This window comes from Gloeophyllum trabeum (genome assembly GCF_000344685.1).
Source record: "Gloeophyllum trabeum ATCC 11539 unplaced genomic scaffold GLOTRscaffold_00011, whole genome shotgun sequence".
Classification (NCBI taxonomy): Eukaryota; Fungi; Basidiomycota; class Agaricomycetes; order Gloeophyllales; family Gloeophyllaceae; genus Gloeophyllum; species Gloeophyllum trabeum.
In genome coordinates, this window is record NW_006920420.1 from 208,970 (window position 1) to 228,701 (window position 19,732).

At 53.3% G+C, this 19,732-nt stretch overlaps 5 protein-coding genes across 5 annotated transcripts; 3 read left to right on the forward strand and 2 right to left on the reverse strand.

The window, feature by feature from the left end:
* Positions 1–1,330: 1,330 nt before the first annotated feature.
* On the forward strand, positions 1,331–2,038 carry GLOTRDRAFT_95030 (uncharacterized protein; the record flags this gene model as incomplete). The annotated part of the gene is made up of 2 exons (XM_007870104.1): positions 1,331–1,588; positions 1,682–2,038. 2 exons carry the CDS (start codon positions 1,331–1,333, stop codon positions 2,036–2,038), a joined length of 615 nt encoding a protein of 204 aa, XP_007868295.1.
* Positions 2,039–3,921: 1,883 nt separating this feature from the next.
* On the reverse strand, positions 3,922–9,843 carry pks-nrps1 (polyketide synthetase; the record flags this gene model as incomplete). Its single annotated transcript, XM_007869956.1, has 16 exons — positions 3,922–4,137; positions 4,194–4,326; positions 4,384–4,686; positions 4,741–4,966; positions 5,022–5,158; positions 5,212–5,526; positions 5,915–6,070; positions 6,128–6,613; positions 6,726–6,881; positions 6,940–7,122; positions 7,180–7,588; positions 7,643–7,990; positions 8,045–8,360; positions 8,419–8,901; positions 8,958–9,568; positions 9,648–9,843. Coding segments are annotated over 16 exons (4,674 nt in total), but the record flags the coding sequence as incomplete, so codon positions are not given.
* An 815-nt stretch (positions 9,844–10,658) lies between these two features.
* Positions 10,659–12,628, forward strand: GLOTRDRAFT_122318 (PLP-dependent transferase). The gene is made up of 8 exons (XM_007870105.1): positions 10,659–11,008; positions 11,063–11,167; positions 11,220–11,260; positions 11,313–11,589; positions 11,643–11,777; positions 11,834–11,918; positions 11,970–12,063; positions 12,123–12,628. Exons 1-8 carry the CDS (start codon positions 10,735–10,737, stop codon positions 12,567–12,569), a joined length of 1,458 nt encoding a protein of 485 aa, XP_007868296.1. The 5' UTR covers positions 10,659–10,734; the 3' UTR covers positions 12,570–12,628.
* Positions 12,629–13,664: 1,036 nt separating this feature from the next.
* Positions 13,665–15,984, forward strand: GLOTRDRAFT_139944 (cytochrome P450; the record flags this gene model as incomplete). Its single annotated transcript, XM_007870106.1, has 11 exons — positions 13,665–14,012; positions 14,073–14,164; positions 14,222–14,363; positions 14,417–14,592; positions 14,650–14,903; positions 14,953–15,019; positions 15,076–15,291; positions 15,346–15,375; positions 15,433–15,666; positions 15,721–15,782; positions 15,836–15,984. The coding sequence occupies exons 1-11, from the start codon at positions 13,782–13,784 to the stop codon at positions 15,982–15,984; spliced, it is 1,653 nt and encodes a 550-aa protein (XP_007868297.1). The 5' UTR covers positions 13,665–13,781.
* A 385-nt stretch (positions 15,985–16,369) lies between these two features.
* Positions 16,370–18,625, reverse strand: GLOTRDRAFT_45532 (MFS DHA1 protein; the record flags this gene model as incomplete). The annotated part of the gene is made up of 11 exons (XM_007869978.1): positions 16,370–16,750; positions 16,815–16,823; positions 16,918–16,966; positions 17,031–17,085; positions 17,163–17,353; positions 17,439–17,664; positions 17,738–17,903; positions 17,969–18,146; positions 18,206–18,275; positions 18,326–18,358; positions 18,475–18,625. 11 exons carry the CDS (start codon positions 18,623–18,625, stop codon positions 16,370–16,372), a joined length of 1,509 nt encoding a protein of 502 aa, XP_007868169.1.
* Positions 18,626–19,732: the final 1,107 nt, after the last annotated feature.

Here is a 19,732-nt window from a genome sequence, read left to right on the forward strand (position 1 = left end):
TTAATGGCAGCGCGCGCCACCAGACGCGCTCGCCCTGCGTCCAAGTGGTGTCCGAGTCGCAGAGTCGCATCTACTCCGCGTCATACCCCGTGCAGAGATAACAATAGAATGGCTGTGGCAGATAGCCTCCATGATATGCTGGCAGTTTGCACTGGGCTCAAGAAATTCGTCAGGAGTCCATATGACAAGGTGTCGACTTGACTTTTGGTATCGTACGTCCTGGCAGATGGTATGGGCATTATTAGTGTATTTTAGAGTACAATGTATATGCAGATATCCCCGAGTTCGTCCTACGAGGACAAGTCAGTGCCTTCACCACACGTATGTGGGAATATTACGGGATATTCCGTGGCTGATCTGCCCACTTCAATGAAGACATTGAAGCGCCTTCAACTTCACTTCACTCGGGTTGAAGTGTCAAAAACTCCACTGTGCAACACTGCAACTTCACTGCAGGAGCAACACTAACTGTAGAGAACTTTCAGAATTTTTCACGCAGGCAGCCGAGCCCGGAAAGGTAATTATAACCCACTCGGGTCCACAGTGCACCATGACTCACCACTCTTGTTTTGATCAGGACACAGCATTAGCGGAGCAAGATTGGTGATACCCTACTCCAATAAGTAAGCCGTGGAGCGGCTGCTGAGTGCGGAAAATCTCAAACTTCTCTATCGTTTCGCCGATTGCTGGAAATAGACACTGCTCTAAGTTTTGGGAAGACATACTTAGGGCGCACGGAGGTCTCATTCGACTTCGCAAGGCATAGTACAACGGACTATCATAGTTGCACTTATGTGACTCGGCGCGGATGAGCAAGAACGTTTCCAAGCTCAGCCACGTTCATACTTTGCCCTTATATGCCTGCCAGTGGAGGTGTTCCATCTCGTATGGCTAGAACTGTTCTGCAAAGTGCGCGTTCGAGGTTCAATGCGAGACGCCCTGGCTTTGGGCAGAGTATTACGCGTGCCGTCCTTCGCTTCCTACATTACAGACGTCTCTTTGGCGTACTACAGAGAAGTCAAGGAACCAGGTTGTATATTACGCGGACGCTCTTCCCTTCTCGAGATATCACTTATCGCCTCTTGTTACAGAATACGAGGTCGAGGAGGCCTTAGTAGACGCGTTCTCGAAGCTGAGGCTCGCACCACAACTGATTTCCTTCCGACCTTCCCGGAACCGGTGGACAAAGACGACTTCGAGTCCTCGTCGTTCGAGCAAGACCTACTCCAAACTATCATAGAGAACCCCCTCCGCAGCTCACCGAACTAGCTCTTAGTAATCTGAAAGCCCGTTCCAGAGACAACGATGGCGAGAGCCTGGAGCTCCCCAAATGGAAGAAACCGCTTACTTTGCTCGCGCTGCACGCGCAGTCCGACATGTACGGGGATTATCCTTCTTACCCCAAGTTGATCTGGGGCTCGAATGCTTTTGGCTTAACGTGGTGTACTGCTACCTTGACCCGTTGCAAAACAGCCTTGTAACATTGTCCGTCGACTCTTGTAACGCGGTAGCGGGAACCTGGAGACCAGGTTTTCCTGTCGAAGACCTCCACTTTCCTCACCTCAGGAACCTGGAGTTAGGCGGAATGGTGTTTGGCTCCAACACCCCTTTAGAAGCCTTCATCTGTCGCCATAAAAATACCCTGCAGAGTCTCAAGTTGAAGAGGTGCTCTATGGTCTAGCTCGAGGTATCAAGTCTGAATGGAGACCAGCCTTCGTCGGATGAGGATACAGACGCGGAGGATGACCAAGGGAAGATGAAGTTCCAAAATGCGGGAGATGCGTATGGCGGTTCACGGAAGACCCTGTGGCATCCCGTCTTCAAAACTTTCATGACAGAATTGCGCCTCAAAAGGCTTGAGGTATACGAGTACGGCTACCGGCGGTGGTCCGACTTTTCCATAGAGGACTTAAAGTACTATTGGGAGGGGAGGGGCTCGGAGAAGGGAGAAGAGGAGCGCATAGAAGCTGCGGACGAGGCAGCATTAGAGCAGTGGAAGATCTCTGTGGCCCCGCACAAAGTGAATGGTGCCATGTAGGAGATGTTGAAGGGACGCCTATCATCTAGAGGGTCTTTGGCGACCTCTGTCAGAGCTGCGTAGACTTTTATGGCCTTGTTCTGCTCAGTCTTGCATAAATCGGAGATGAATATTAGGATTCATCTTCCCATATCGGCGGACGGAGGATCCCATACCTGGTGCTACTAAGTCACGAGCTACCGTGTTAATGCAACCTACAGTACGTTGGCGGCCTCTAGGGGACGATACCGAGATTCAGGCGATGTGGCTGTCAATCGGGTATGAAAGACATGTACCCGTTGCGGTAGTAGGATTACCGTTTCCGGTTATACTGCGTCTCACGATTCTCCAGGAAAGCAAAATGAATGAGAGAAACACTCAAGACATAACTATACTGGTACTCGACATGACATAATCCTATGCTGATCTTATCTTCAGTCCTCTCGCCGAGCTTGAGAGCACTTACTGAGAAACAGTGGTCGCCCTGCGCTGGCAACGCGATGCCACTTTGCCAGCCTAGTTCAGTCATGTTCATGCTAAGCTATGAATTCATAACCGAGGGATTATAATATCACAATAAAACCAAAAGGGTCCTGGATCCGTCCTCCCGTAGTAATACATGTATTTCTCCAGTTCTACGCGGCCATTTCCGCCAGGAAAGCCGCAACCCTGCCGGCTCTTTCGCCGCTGCATACCCCAGCATGACCACCATCCACTTCCTCTACTCTCATACCTTCCAACACACCTCCCCAGCTATCCACATGCTCGCTGCTGCGCGAGCCGGCACGGACATATAGAGAAGGGGCTCGTGTCTCAAGACCAGGTATCGGACCTTGCTGCGAGTACTCGCCCAACGCGAGAACGTTCTCGGCGTATATAGTCAGCAGCTTCTTCCAGTCCCGCCTCTCCACCGCGGCCCTCTGACTGCCATCGACGAGTGCTAGCGCAGCAGTAATTTCGGCCGTGAGGGTTTCGACAGCCGCTGCATGCGCACTCAAGGACATCTCGAGCGCTGATCCCGGCCCGATTTGGGCATCCGCTTCAGCACTTGTCACGTCGAAGAGGTTGCGCAAGAAGGCGCGCCACGTCAGAGCTTCCACCGCGACATCCATACTCGGCCACGGTGAATCCAGGAGCGCAACACCCTTCACAGTCATTGCTTCCTTTTGCAGTAGAAGTCTGGCCAGCTCGACGCACACGACACCCCCGAACGACGAGCCTACTAGCACTACTTCCTTCACGCCAATGCGCGCCAGGTCGTCCGCGTATCTATCGGCGAGCTCACTGACGGAGTATGGCGTTGCCGGTGTAGGCCCGCTGGCGTTGAGATTCAGATTGGGATGCTCAACGCCGATCACGGCACCTCCAGGCGGGAGTTGTCGGCATAAGTCGATGTACGAGCCGCAGCTCCCCCCAGCAGGGGCGAGCAGAGCGTACACTTCGCTCATCTCGCCACATCGGAGTAGCGTGAAATAAGGAGGTAATTTGCCATTGCCTCCGACAGAAGGCGGAGAAGGGTTCGTGGCGGCATTGAAGCATCTGCTGGCCAGGACCTCTGGAGTCAGGGAGTCGCCCAGGAATGCACTCATGCTGATCCGCAAGTTAGAAAGAACAACAGGCCGAGTGGAGAGTACGTACCTCAGTGGGGCAGAAGGCAGTGCATCCGCGAGAAGGCGCATGAGACGAACTTGACCGGTGCTGTCTAAACCTGCAGCTCGGAGGTCTGCGTCCTTTCCCACTTCACTACCCAAAACTTGAGAAGCGCAGACGGCTATGATTTGGCCGATATCGATATCAGAGGTAGGCGAAAGCGAGACTCGTGGAGGGGCAGTGAGGAGTTTGCCCCTCGGTTGAGTGCTTGTCGAACGGGAAGGTTGCGGCGACCGCCGGACTGTAGTGGGTGGGGATCGCAGCACACAGTGAGCGTTGACTCCACCCAGCCCAGTACTTGAGACGCAGACGACGGCATCGTCAGACAACGGAAGATCCGTTTGAGCTATGTCGAACGGAAGCGACGGATTGATGAGAGGATTGACACGTTCCAGAGACTGAACAGGAGGTATGACACCGTACTGCATCGACTTGCACATCTTGATGACAGATACCAGTCCTGAAGCAGCCTTTGCGATGAAGGGCTCAATGGGGGGCAATTATTATGACGGGTCAGAGAACGTACTTCACAGTTCCCGAGATTCCCTTTATTCGACCCAACCGTGCAGCGGTTGTTCGCAGCGCCAAGTCTTGAACGGGCCATTTGAAAACCTTCGAGCTCTAGAGCATCGCCGATAGGAGTGCCACTGCCATGCAACCTGACGACGTACGCGCTCAGCTACGTAGAAAGGGATAAAAAGGGTCGAACAACACACTCAGCATAGACCGCTTTCGACATTGGAATCCCTGCGTCTTTCCAAGCACGTTCAATGGTGTCAGCTTGGCCTCGCGGGCTGGGAGCCGTGACCCCAGCTTTATCTAGCCGTCCGTCCGACCCTGTCGCGATACCGGATATGACGGAGTAGATCTTGTCCCCGTCTCGAACCGCATCGTCGAGGGGGCGAAGGACTAGTGCACAAACACCGTCTGCAGGAAGAGTGCCATCTGCTCTGTGGTCGAATGGTCTGCAATGACCGGAGGGCGAGAATATTTGAGATTCGGCGGTGACGTATCCCTCCCTGTGTACAGTACTATGTCAACAACTAGAAGCGGTTAGATATCCAATAACTTACTGAGGGAAGGCAATCGCGACAGCACCAGCAACGGCCATATCACATCTGCCCGCTCTTAACTGGTCCACAGCCACGGAAAGAGCAACCATCCCACTCGAGCAAGCAGTGTTAAGAGTCACGTTGGGACCTTGTAAATTGAGATGGTACGCGGTACGCGCAGATATGGAGGGCGTCAAGTCTGCGCGGTGCGTGCGATAGAACTCGTCTCCGTACACCGTTTCCGTGGCTGAGCAACGCTGAGTGATGAAGAATAACGTGTACTGTTCTAAGTTTGAACATACCATCTTGCCAAGTGTCGCGAGCCGCGCCAACAAAAAGACCTATGTTGTTGGTACCTTGGATGGATGGTACACGGTTCGCGTCTTGCAACGCTCGTAGTGTCGACTCCATGAAAAGGCGTTGCTGTGGGTCCATATTTCTAGACGAACTCTCATGAGTATCTAGGTCAATAGAAGACCGTTGTAGACGAACCTAGCTTCATCTTCTTTCAGACCCCAAGCGGCAGGGTCAAAGTACTCCACGTCCTTGATCGCGCCCCGCCTCGGTACATAGATCGCGCCGGGGAAGGGTAATACTCCAGATGACCCTTCGAGTTCGCTTATACCTTCCTTTCTGTCCCTGAAGAGCCGATAGAGCTCGTCGGGGTTCGACGCACCCGGGAAGCGGCCTGAAATGCCGACAATTGCAATCTCCGATTTGCGACCACCGGAAGGGATCGTGGAGGGAGAACTGCGGCCCTGCGAATCTACGATTTTTGCAGGGCTCTTCGTCCGACCACGACCCAGCCTCGGTACAGATACTGGGTCTGGAACTTCGGGGAGCTGAGATGCTGGCTGATACTTCGCAACTAGAGCTGCCATGCTTGAAATGGTAGAGTGCTGGAAAAGATCCACTATCCCGACCTTCACTGACGGCCACTCCTTCTGAAGACCTTGTAGCACTTGAGAGACGGATACACTGGAGTAGAGGGGTGAACTATGAGAATAGCCATACTTATCTCAACTGCTATACGCGACATTACCTGTGACCTCCAGCGTCAAAGAAGTTGGTCTCATAGGTAAACGCATTCCGGGATCCCAGAACGGACTTCCAAATCTCTGCTATCTTCATTTGGATGTCTTCCATATCATCTGCCTGAGGCGATGGAACGGGCTGCGGGATGACAGGCTTGTACGAATCCAACTTGCTCTGTACATAAGAGTCCAGTTCGCTTCCACAGAGTAAGTCGACTTGGCCTTGTATGGTCGGCGACGAAAAGATATCCAGAACGGTGATGTTACTGGAGGAGAACTCCGAGCGAAGTTGAGTAGCTAATTTATTGGCGCTAAGGCTGTAAAGGGAGGTCTGAGCATTGTGACGGGTGGAAAGACTACCACACGGTACATACCTATTACCCCCCAGGTCAAAGAAATTATCACTGGTGGTGATGAGTCCCTTCGTACCCAAGATATCTTGCCATATCCGAGTAACAGCAGACGTGATAGCAGGCGAAGCGGACCTGGAATCGGAACACGACGATGTAGAAGGCGACCGACAAGTTGTAGAGCCCGATGAGACAAGTGATGGCGTCGCCGAAGATGAACTACCAGATGTCGTAGCTTCAACGATCAACGATTCCATATTGGCAGCGATGGATTTGTGGTCGACTTTGCCGTTCATATTGAGGGGAAGCTGGGGTAGAGCGTAGACGGTGGAGGGTACCATGTACGCTGGTAATCGCTCCGTCAGACGGTTCCTCAGGACATCTCCGTCAATGTCGTCCGGCGAAACGAACGCCCAAAGCGAAGTGCTCGACGAGTCGGGCTGTACTGACACTGCCGTTACCTCCGGCATAACGTCGGTAATAGTTCGCTCTACGTCGTCTAGCTCGATACTGTAAGGATGTCAGCTAAATGTCTTGGCTACGTCGCCCATGGATACTCACCGATACCCTGGATGAAACACTGATTTCAGCGAGACTATATATTTAAACTAGATGCGTTTACTCACCTCGTACTTTGACCTCCCGATCTATCCGTCCGACAAGGAACACTGAGCCGTCACCCAGCAACTTGCCTCTGTCCCCTGTGCGGTACAACCTAGCCCCAAGCTCAGGATGTACTGCGAAACGGTTCTCCGTCAAATCCGGCCGACTCTTATACCTTACAATACATAGAATGTGAGTGTGCAAAGCACATTGGCATTGAAGCAAACACAGACCCTCTTCCAACCTGCGGACCTCCGATGCATACCTCTCCTACCTCTCCAGCTGGCAATAGGCGAGTAAAGGCATCGTTGCTGACGTAGAACTTCATGTGTTGGTGTGCTGCGCCAATGATGTTTGCGGCTGGTTGTGGGGCGTCCGATGCGATCGGCTGTGGTTGATGAGCCATCACGACAGTGCTAGGACAGTACAGTTATGCGTACAACGTCATATTGCTAGTAGAGCTAGTAACGTACCACTCGGTTGGTCCATAGGCATTGACTACCTGGACCCGCGATCGCCACTTCTTGATAAGATTATCCGGCACCATTTCACCTCCAACGGAGATCTGGCGCAACGAAGGGAGCGGTCTTGAGGTTGGAAGGGTAGCGAGAACGCTCGGTGTGAGGTGCATGAACGATACCTCGTTCAGGTCGATGACATCTGCGAGATAATCTCCTACTAGCGCCTTCGGCACATCGGCGAAACAAAGCGTGCCGCCGAGGGAGAGGCACTGGGACCATTCGAGCACTGCAGCGTCAAATGCGAAGGTCGCGAGCTGGAGAACTCGGGTACCAGGACCGATGGTGGTGTAGTTCGAGGTAAACGCATTCGCGACGAAGTGGGACAGATTTCGATGTTCAATCTCGACTCCCTTCGGTTGACCTATCATATGATCAGGGAGCCAGCGCAATAAAGAACGTGAGGAGCCTTCCTCACCTGTACTGCCAGAAGTGAAGACGATGTACGCTAGATCGGTGTTCTGCGTGACTTCCTCTAAAGACTCTGAGGAGAATTTTTCGATCTGGACGGTCCTTATATCAAGCGTCTTAACCGGAGACTCCTGTATAATCTCGCGGATAGCTTCGCCCTTCTGGTCGTGAATAACCAGTACAGGCTCAGCAACTGAGACGATAGAGCGGATGCGCTCCGGGGGGTTACTCTGATCTGCGACAGCGTATGCTGCGCCGGCCTTCAAAACGGCGATTATCCATTCCATAACGGCAGGGCCATGCTCAAGGTACAGAAGCACCAAGCTTCCGCGACTAATGCCTATCTCACGAAGATCTGATAGGGAGAGATAAGCTCTCGGACGTCAATGAGATAAAGCATTAAACTCACAATGCCCCAGGCGATTGGATCTCTCATTGAGTTCCTTATACGTCACGGAGAGATTACGCTCCGCAGAGTGCAGTGCGACGAGGTTAGGGTGAGCGAGAGCTTGCTGCTCAAACCACGCGTGGAAGCGCGCAGCGCTGATCTCATCCACGTTGGACAAGTCGAGTTCCGGAAGTAAACGCGGGAGATGACTTTGGACGCCAGAAATTCCGGATACGCCGAAACTTGGGTCAGTCATGGACCGCTCACGTAGTGACGAAAACTCGTCCTTGAGCCGTGCCACATCAGCGGTCGAGAAGATTATCGGGTCATAAATAACCTAATGCGGCAAAGTGAGTACTGCATCTGTCCAGAGACGATCTTCGTGTAGTACATACCCCGAGTGTAACGTTGTCGTCCCCTTCGAGGAAACAGAAGAACAGGTCATAAGGACCTTCAACTGGGTACAAGGTACATTCCTTGTGGGAGAGCTTGGGAGAGAGTGTTACGGCAACTTGAGCCCGGGGAGTCTCCAGCCCACGCGAAGCTCTCGCACGAGAGAGATCAAGAATCGAATAACGTTCGTGCTTCTTCGCAGTGGATATCTGCTTCGACACAAGCTTCACCAGGTTATCAAAGGATACCTGTGCAGCGCCGGACGTCTTCCGGGAAGCTTCCGTAAAAGGAATGCGGATCGGCATGGCATTCGCAAAGTGGCCGATGGACTTCTCCAGACCGGCCGGCCGGCCGCCGAAAGCGACAGTAACTGTTTGATCCGCTCCATAATCTGGTTCTGTGTGGGCGCGAGTAAGAAGCCCGACCATAGCGACTGCTACGCGGAACCAGGATGTACGGTACTTGCTACCCCAAGCTGCAAGATCCTTTCCCTGATGTCAGGAAACAGTTGACTTTGCGAAAGAAACGGAGTTTGGCTTACATCCTTCGAGAAATCAAACCAAGTTTGGATCTCCCGGTAGCTCTTGCTTGGGGCCGGACGACTGGAAGGGTTGGTTATCCATTTGTATGGTCGTACGTGCATGACCTGGTCTAGCCAGAACCTTTCCGCCGCCTGATATTCCGGGGAAGCGGAGAACGCTGCCTTGAAGGGTGTTAGTATTCGCCGGCTGGAAAATCGCCGTACAATGTAAGTAATCACCTCATACATATGCGCCTGACAGAACGGCTGCTCTGCAGGCGTTGCCGGGGAGCCTGAAAGCAACTTGAATAGCTCCGCAGAGATGGAGCTCATGCTCGTTCCATCAAGCGCGATGTGGTGCGCGACCAAGTACAGTTCGATCTCACGGTCCGAGACGACTGCTAGCCAGCGGCTGGCAAATTCCTGCGACAGGTTCACAGCGGTCCGGAGCAAACCAAGGACCTTGGCTTCACCACGAGCATCGCGCGGTTTAGGTACAATCCGGAATGACGCTGTCGCAGTGTCCGGATTGTGTTCAGCTACGAAGGGACGGGCCTGCGACTGGTTTGCACCGTGGAACGTGGACCTTAAGATGGCATGACGACGCGTCAAGTCGCGGATCGCTATAGAACCTGTTTGTAAGTCCAATATTGCGCTTGATCTGAGAGCAGGACTGACCTTTAGATATGTTCTCCAGGGTGAAGCCGTGACCGTCAGATGCAGCCTCAGTCTGGTTGAATACAAACTTAAGACTGAGGTTGTATAGCGTATGGTTAGGCGCCATTGAGTAGGCGAGCCAAAGGCTCTCTTGCGCCTTCGTCATCGGATAGACGGCGATGACTTCTGGAGACAGCGCTCCCGTCGAAGCAGCCGCACCATTGAGCTTTGGACCGGTGATGAACTGCATACTTGTGCGCTAGGTGGACAAGGATGCAGAAGGCGTAAAGTGTGTTTAAGCGTTCTGACTTCCTCGGAGTAGGTAACAGACCAAAGCAAGTACACGTCCAGTGTATAACAGTCGGCAAGGCGGACTCAAGCTGCCTCCGAGGAAGACATACGTGTACTTGTTTCTTTACCGGATATTGCGTCAATTCGTAATATTTGCTCCTTTCTCCTGGAGACGGAGCCACTCCTCGATGGGCTTCCCTGAAGCCTGTCCTGAAACCGGTTTGTCAAACTTATTTTCTGCACAATGCACTATATCGTCACATTTCCACTGATGCGATGGGTTCGCAAGACCGTGACAATCAATGTGTTGCTCCTTCGCTTCTGGCGAGCCCAGAAGATTGGAATGGGATTTGATCATCACCTCGCTCGCTTTCGTTCGTGTTGTACAATGCGCATAAAAGGAATGTTCGCCAATAGGGCTGGCTATGGGGAAAGATCCTCCCTGATAACCGTGAATCCTTATCTCCATGTGATGGCGCCGAGCGCCCTTGCGTGCCATAGCCTCGCAAACAGCCGAATGCTGTACACGCGACTGGAGTAGATCGACCAGATTCATGTCATGGAGATAGATCCCGGCAGTCCTATTTACGTCCAAATCGTCATGATGCCAGTTAACCTCCGTCCTCCATTATTCTGATGTGGTTTCGTTGACAGACCGTCCATGCAGTGTCTGGCCAGATTGATGGCACCGTGCTTAGCGGTGTTTTGTTTCCGCCGCAAACAATTGGGGTAATGGTGGGTCGCCCGGGCTGCCGGCAGGCGTCAGTACGTTCTCAGGTATACCTTGCATAAGTATTTTTCGACCCAAGTCCCATCGTCACTACACAGTTACTCCAAGACTGCATTCGCCATGGCCCCTGCTCTCAGCGTTGCCTCCCCGGTTCCTACGACCAAGTCCGCCTCAGAGGGCAAGCCTGCGGGGGCCAAGTCTGCAGTTGCCTCCTGCGTACTCCACAAGACGCCTATTACACCCCCTCTTGCTGTCGGGGCGCAAGGCATCTACTTCGACCTAGCTGACGGTCGCCGCATCATCGATGCCGTCGGTGGTGCAGCAGTAGCCTGCATTGGCAGTGGCCATCCCGTAGTTGTCGAAGCGATCCGCGAGCAGGCTGGGAAGCTATCCTGTAGGTGTTACTACTCTCCGTACGTCATGTGACCATGTCCTGACATTGTGATAGACACTTTCCATCAGCAGCTCACTAACGAGCCAGTCGAATTGCTCGCGAAGACAATCATTGATGACAGCGAAGGGGCCTTCGCCCTCGTAGGCTTCGTCGCCGGAGGTACGTTCGGAGATAGACAGTTGTGCCGGTGTACTCACACGCATCATTGCAGGCACTGAGGCGATGGAAGGTGCTCTAAAGACGGCGAGACAGGTAAGATCAGGCGAAATTCGTACTTGACATAGTAGTTTGACCTCTTCTGCAGTACTTCTACGAGACGGGCCAGACCCAACGTACAAAGTTCATCGGAAGAAAGGTGTCCTACCACGGTGCATCTCTTGGTACTCTCGGGGCTGCTTTCAACGCCGCTCGTCGTGCTCCATATGAACCCATTCTGGACCACGAGACGTTCCACCATGTTTCCCCCGCGTACTATAAGCGCTTCCATCAGCCGGGTGAGACCGAGGAACAGTACGTTGAGCGCCTAAAGAACGAGCTTGAAGCCAAATTTCTGGAGCTCGGTCCCGACAAGGTCATTGCATGTAAGTAGGCATCCCCTTCGAGATTAGGCTTTGGGTCCGATGATCCGCTTTAGTCGTCGCCGAGACCGTCGTGGGCGCCAGCTCGGGAGTGGTGATTCCCCCGAAAGGCTACTTCAAAGCTGTCAAGTCCGTTTGCGACAAGTACGGTGCTTTGCTTGTTCTCGATGAAGTAATGAGCGGGATGGGGCGTGAGTGTCGTCATCTGCTATCCTCATCCATCTGCTAATTTGGATTTCGGTTGCAGGCGTCGGATCGATGCACGCATGGCAGACGTTTGGCGATGGAGTGTCACCAGACATCCAGGCCGTAGCGAAGGGCCTCGGCGCAGGGTCAGTAACGATACATGATTTACCTTACGTCTGCTGATGTTCTGCCTCCAGCTATACCCCCATGGGGGCTGTCCTGATTTCACGAAAGGTTGCCGACGGCCTCCACAGTAAGACCGGCATATGGCAGCACGGCTACACTTACCAGGTAAGAGGCAAGGTTTGTCGGGAAGGATGCCGCGTCTTACTCAGTTCTTCGATTTCTAGGCGCATCCTCTGTGCTGTGCCGCCTCCCTTGCCGTTCAGAAGGTATTGAAAGACGAGAACCTGATAGCAAATATCCGCAAGCAGGGAGCACTGCTCGGAAACCTGCTGAAGTCCGGTTTGACTGGCTCCGGTAGCGTTGTTGCCCCGTATGTTTTCGACATTCGTGGGTCCGGCGGATTCTGGGCGGTGGAGTTTGAAGTGGCTCCCGCAGGAGCTCCCAAGTTGGACTTCGGCGGTAAGAAATTCGGGCCGCTCGTCGAGGCGCGCTGTTTCGAGAAGGGTGTCATGATCATGGGCATGTCGGGTGGCGGAAGCCTCGATGGCACCGTTGGCGACCATTGCATGTTTGCCCCTGCTTACAACGTCAAGGCTGACGAGGTGCAGCGTATCGTTGAAGTATTCATCCAGAGTGTAGAGGAGCTAGTGCAGGAGGCCCTCAAGGCGTAGAAATCATGTATTCGACTTGTAGTATATTTCGCTTCAATGGATTTACATCTCTAGTTTCATTGCAACTTGGTTCGTGCCTTTCCGCGACAAGCCCACGAGCATCGTCCAGTGTCTTTGATTCTGATTCTGCTTTGAAATAATTTCGTTCCCCGACCTCGAGAGAAACGACTCGAACCTTGGCAGTGAACGACGCCACCCGAGCTTTGTCCGCGGGCACGGTAATGACGGTAATGCTCACAATGTTCTCACTACAAATTGCGCCTCATGATTCAGAAGATTCAAACCGGCCCGATTCAGCTGTCGAGGCCGAGAGACAGTATGATAAATGACCGGCACCGAGATCCCGCGGTCTTCGGGGTCCCTGCCAGGCAACGCCGGCGGTACTGTAAATTATAATGAAATGCCTCCGTTCCACTACCGCCCATGCGCTTCGTGGGGGGGATCTACACTTACTTGTCACACCACCCCGAAGTCCAAGGATCAGGCAGTGTTCCAAGTGGATGGAGATAATACGCTCTTCTGTCACAAGATGGAAAAGACAATTCGTTATGGATACTGGATATTCCGAACCTGCGATCATCGCGTCCGCGCGCAGTGCTGGCCTGAAACGATACGGTACTGAATGTTTTTGGCTCGATCTGACTCGGTGGCTATGGAAGTGAAGACTACCCCATGTCCGAATAGATGCTGAATGCAGCACCCTATGCTCAGAATATCGAGTCTACTCAACGTTGCCTTGAACAGGGTTAACGCATCTAGCATTTCCCGAGAAAGCTCGTTATTGAACCGCGCAGCACGCCATAAACCGACACTCCTGATGGCCTAGGTCGGCTAAGTTTGATTCAGATCTCTTGAGGCGACGAACTGCATCAGATTTGGTCTGCATTCCGTCGTTTCCACCCTGATACGCTTGCCGTCAAAAGTCTTCCGTATTTCACTCCAGATTACATCTATCAGCTCCATTGAGGCGTACCCAAGGCGTAACGAAACAAGGGTCTTGTGCCTTGATTGATGGCGCAAATTTACAAGTGAAATGATTGTAAGGACGGCTCTCGACCTTCCCCGCCATCCCTCGAACAAGCGCTATTTCTCCCGGGACAGCGCTGCCGCCCCTCAGCGGCCCGACTCGAGTGCTCCTTGAACCCCACAGTAACTGACGCAACATCTTAAGGTGGTGCTGGCCTCATTCAATTCAGCTTGCGGTGGTCCATCATGTTCTTGTCCGCCTTCACCCTCGCCGCCCTCGTAGCGCTCGCCAGGGTTGCATGGTTTCTGTACCGACGCTCTGTAGTCAAGTCGCCATTACGGACTCTGCCTGGTCCGCCGAGCAAGTCATGGCGTACTGGACATCTCGGGCTACTTTACAACCCGTACGGAATGAAATGGCATCATGAGCTGAACCAGAAATATGGAGGCGTCGCAAAAATCAATGGTATTTGGGGTGTAGGTGTCTTTTGATCCTTGGTCTGTTGTCTACAGGCTAACGTGAACGTATGGACGTAGGATGAGCAACTTTACATTGCGGATCCCAAGGCCTTGCATCACGTCTGTGTCAAGGAAGTCGACAACTTCGAAGAAACCGATATCTTTGTCCTGTAAGCTGACCTTCGCCGCTCCTTCTTCATCTTTCAGAAATAACGAGGCATTTCCAGTGGAAACCAACAAATCTTTGGCGATGGACTCCTCTCCACGTGGGGTGCTAAGCACAAACAGCAACGTCGCATCCTCAATCCCATCTTCTCGACCAGCCACATGCGCGATGTCACTCCCGTCTTGTATCACGTGATTCACCTCGTAAGTCACGTTAGGTGAATCGCGTATGATTGGCACTCATGTGGTGTGTATAGCTCAAAGACAGAATCGCCGAGTCCACGGCATCAGGTCCCGCGAAAGTAGACATGCTCGATTACATGATGCGTACTGCTCTCGAGGGCATCGGCCAAGCCGGTCTCGGTCACTCTTATGAGGCTTTATCGAAAGGTGACGGTAACTCACCCTTCCGCCTCGCTTTGAGAGGCTTGATGTACGTTTTCGTCGCGTCTCTGTGATGTGTATTTCTTCCTTAGCTGAGTGTATGCAGTCCGGCGATCTTCTCTCTACAAATCGAGCGTCAAATGCTGCTGCCGGCCATCCTGTCTATCACAAGTCCGTCGATCCGCAGACAGCTGGTGGATATGACGCCTAGTCGGCGCCTGCACAAATTGCGGGACATTGTTGACTGCATGTACAAGACGAATAAGCAAGTCCTTGAAGAGAAGAAACAGGCGCTCAGGGAAGGCGAGGAGAAGGTCTCCAAACAGGTCGGCCAAGGAAGGGACATTGTCAGCGTATTGTGTACGTCGTTGTCTTTTTCACAGTGACATTTAACTTATTTCTTTCTCAGTACGTGCTCTGGAGAACAGCTCAGAGGAGGACGGCATGTCCGATTCCGAAGTCCTTGCTCATATGACGTGCGTCTGTCTTTTGATCACACCTGCGCGCAAAGTCTCATGAGAAATATAATTAGCACGCTGGTCTTTACCTCCCACGATACGACATCTTCAACATTGGCTCACATATTGCATTTCCTGGCCATACATCCTGACGTCCAGGAGAAGCTGAGACAAGAAATCAAAACTGCCAAGGACCAATGGGAGAAGGAGCACAGTACCAGGGACATTGCATATGACGAGCTCAACGAGCTTCCATTCCTCGAGAACGTCATCCGTGAAACTCTGAGATTGTAAGCGATTGACTCTCACGACAAGACACACAGTGGCTCATCTATTCGCTTCAGAGAGGCTCCGGTAACCTTCATGTCCCGAACGTGCGTGCTATTACGTTATCCCGACTTCCAGCATTCATCTGATCAAACAACCTTCAGTGCTCGTGCAGACTCTGTCATGCCCTTGTCCCGACCCATCAGGGGTACTGACGGGCAACTGATCACTGAGGTCCCTGTCGCGAAGAATCAGAACGTCATCATCGGCATCGCAGCTGCAGACCGTGATCCCGAAATTTGGGGAGACGACGCTGCGGAATGGAAGCCTGAGCGATGGACAGACGGCGTCCCCAAGCGCGCAGCGGAGGCACATTTGCCCGGTATCTACGCTGGAACGTGAGTGTCACACCGTTATTCCGCGGTGGGGGCACTGACTGAGCGTTGCTCTAGCATGGCTTTCTTGGGTGGAGGCCGAGCTTGTATCGGCTATAAGTTCGCCCAGCTGGAGATCAGTATGTGCCGCTATTCCTTGTTTATGTATCTCCATACTAATGAATGATTGTAGAACTTATCATCTCGGTGCTGATTGATCATTTCCGTTTCTCGCTTTCCGACGAGGAGATCACCTGGCACCTTGCCAACATCCAGATGCCCTATGTCGAGAGCAGAGTCTCGGATGGTCCCACTTTGCCCTTGACGGTCGCCCGGCTTTGAGCGTGTTACTTAGTACTCCTTATATCGACTTAATTGAGAACCCCGTAGGGGTAGTGTGCAGTAAAATAAAGAACGTGCTTTTACGTGCTCTTCGCTCTGGTAGCTCCCGCTCAGAATTTGACCAACTGTGGTGTACCTTCAGCAATTCTGAGTTTACTGTCTAGCGCAAGTCTATGAACTTGAATAGTAAACAGGTCAGACAGTATAAGATTTGTGGTGTACATATCACGCAACAGGCGAAGGTACCCTTAAGGCTTCCTCGCGCAATTGCAAACTTACAGACGAGTTATGCGCTGTGCGCTTCGCCAAGTGGTTTTCAACCTCTGTATTCCAGCTGCTGCATCGAAATGACAGTCCAATTGCTTGTGTGCGATCAATGCTCATGTTACGCCTTATCCTCTCCGCCCTCCTGGACCCCCTCCAACCCCCTCTTCTCTTTCCCCCCAAACACCGAGCTCGCCTTCCTCACCACCCACGACATCCGCGCATGGCCCCCGTCGCCGCCCACCTCGGCCGTCCCGTGCTGAGGACTCGTGCTCGGCATCTCCGCCATCTCGATGGCCTTCTCCTGTCGCTCCTCCGCCGCCGTCTTGGTGAGCGACCACCCGCCCGCCCAGCCGAGCCACGCGCGCGCGGGGACGTGCGGGCCGCGCAGGAGGTGCACGGCGAGGTTGAGCGCGCCGAGGGCGACGCAGAACCCGCCCGTTGCGCGGTAGCCGCCCTCGACGAACACGCGCGTGCCGACTGCGGTGCCCATTACTTGGCCCTATGCAAAGGTAGCTTGGTTAACTTTGGAGGGTATCTGGAAGATCAAAGAGAGATAGACTCACGAGGAAGATCTGAGATTAATATTCACATGGGAAAGGAAGAAGGGAAGGTGAGATTTAGGTTGGTTGTTGGGAGGGAGGATGTGCGAGAGAAGATCCTGCTTACCGATAGGATGAGCACTGCATTGAGGCGCGCGCGCGCTTCTGGGTTGATCCTGGCACAACAAACACAAGAATCCCTCAGCATCCGCTTCGCGTGATGGCTACTTGCAAACATACCCAAACACCACGTTCGTGACAGACACCTGCAGGCCCTCAGCCCCAACATCGAGAACTACCCACCACGATCCAAGTCATCGAATCTCTTCGTTAGCAAAAACATTCTGGGGGATTTAGGCGTATGTTCCGTACCGAATATCGCCACAATGACCGCGCCGATGTTGATGCCCCCCGCGGCGGTCTGGATGGCCATGGACACAATGATGAGGATGATCGAGAAGAGGGTCGCCGTCCAGGGGAGCAGGCGGTCGATCGCGCGCCCCACGAGCGGGGCCATCGCGATACCGAACATGCCCACCAGCCCGAACAGCCCGATCTCCAGCCTGCGCGTATACAATATTATATTTCTCGCATTAGCTTTTTCACTCGAAAACAAGCAACAGAGACGTTGACAGGGAGGACACTGACGTGTTGTAGTGGTACGGGGCGTCCGAGAGGAGGAACGTCAGCGTAACCCAGAACGCGCTGTATATCGCGCTGTCCGCGAAGAACAGGATTGCGCCCTGCACGAGCAGCGGCTCCGTCACCGCGAACTTGGCCATCGTGTACAGAATTTGCAGATACGTCAGCTGCGGGTTCTTCGGCGGCGTGTCCGGGCACACGAAGTACAGCACTAGCAGCAGGAGGTACTGGCCTGCGCGGGGGCAAGGGGGAGGATGGGTACGATGTGAGCGGGTGTAAACGAGGAAGGGGGAGGGGGGACTGACCGCCGACGCCCATCCAGTAGATGTTCTTGTAGCTGGAGAACTCGGCGATGATGCCGGAGAGCACGCGCGCGAGCATGACACCCATGAGGAGCCCGCTGAGGACAATCGCGATGGACGACGCGCGCCGCTGGGGCGGCGCGAGCTCTGCTGTTAAGGGAATGAGGATCTGGGTCATATGTCAGGTCGGGCCAGTTGGACTGGATGTGACATTAGTATGTTAATATGTCTTACCTGCGGCGTGACGGAGAAGACGGCGACGAAGAACGATATGGTCTCGAACGCGACGAGAGAGCGGGTTATGGCGAGCCCGATGCTCAGTGATGCGGATGCGATCATTAGGAGGAAGAGGAACTGGCGGCGGCGAATCAGGTCTCCCAGAGGAGAGAGTAGGGTCAATCCGACTGCATACCTGTTGGTGGTGAAGAGGTTGTGAGGTCCTTATATCAGACATGAAAGTACTGGACTTACCCTGCTTGCAGTAAGCTGGGGATTCGTGAAACCTCGACGTAGTCGACGTTGAACTCGTCCGCGAGTTGCACTGGAGAGACATTATTTCTCCCATACTAGGCCTTTACTTGTGCTACGCACCAAGTATTGGTTGGCAGTAGTATAGATTCATACCTATTGAAAGAGATTAGATCCTTGATAAACTGATCGAACTAACAAGCATCCTGACAAGCTAGAATCATTCATGTCAGAATACAAAGATTGTTGTAGTACAAAGGACTCTGTCTGACTGAAGGTACTCGCGAATCCGAATATGACAGTGTGCGGGATGCTGAGTTCAAAGGGTGCATCTGGATTATGCCGCAAGTAAGGCGGGATCGGGAGGAATCCAAAGTCCAGCTTGCGCAGGGGCTTTCTTTCTTGTGGGAGGTTGTCTGACATGTCTCGCCTGGCCCGTGTGTGCAGTATCTACGCTGGACTTCAATTCCAAAGGCAAAGGCAGTTGTCCACCTGGTGGCTTGGCGTAGTGGCGTATGCAGCAGTCGGACAGTATCGCGTCCACACTATCGACGAGCTTGTTACTCGAGCACCTAGACTGCCCGAGGCCCGAGATCAGTTGACTCGCACGCTGCTCGCATCGTTCTCCGAGCGCGAGCCTCAATCACAGAAGCGCCGCTCCATCTTTCATTTCGGAGACCCAATCACGGCTTCGCAGAAACGCCAGACAAGAACGGAACAAAAGTCAAATTTAAATGGGCGCCATCAGTGGCAGGCGCGTCAACTGATTGCCGACGCCCCGGTGTCAGCGGGACTTGGCAAACCCCCACCCCGGGCGCGTCGGGAAGGCCCGAATTTCGATCGACCTCAGTCGGCTCGCGAGTCGCGACTCACCTCCGCAGAGACGCGTGAGTCCGAGCATCGCCAGTGTGCTCGAGGGGTATTACTTGGAAACAAAAAACATAGGTTTCCCCATTTGTATGATCATCAGGCTGGGATTGATTGTGCATACGGGGAATCTTGCATCCGACCGGGAGTCCCTGCCCTGCGCAGTCTGACTAGCCCAACTCAATATCGTTTCTCGTTTTCATTTTCTCGGGCGCACTGGCACCCCTCCTGCCGACGCGGCGACACGGAGAAACCCGAAGTTATTGAGCGTGCATTTTCTGGCGGATTTCTCGTCGCATGCTAGACACCACAGCTGTCAGATAGCTCGTGCTCATCCCACGTGCTGTATTCTATGGCGGACTGGGATGGTATGTGGCAGTATCAGCAGGGTCACTATACTGGCCCTGCCCTAGCTCAGTAGTTGCAAGGGTGCCAGAACACAACTTGGTGCGCGTCCAACAGCGCGTCACAACAAGCCAAAACATATCGTATTAGGCAAGACATAAGCAACCGAGAGCCTGGTACATCAGTACAGCGCATGGCAATTGAAAGTCCGCCCCAGAGAAACGAGAGAAACAGCTCGAGGAGCTGTTTCTCGTTTTCTCGTTCGCGCTGAGATCCCAAGTCCGATCGCCGTTCGGCAGGGACCCCGAAAGGCTTCAG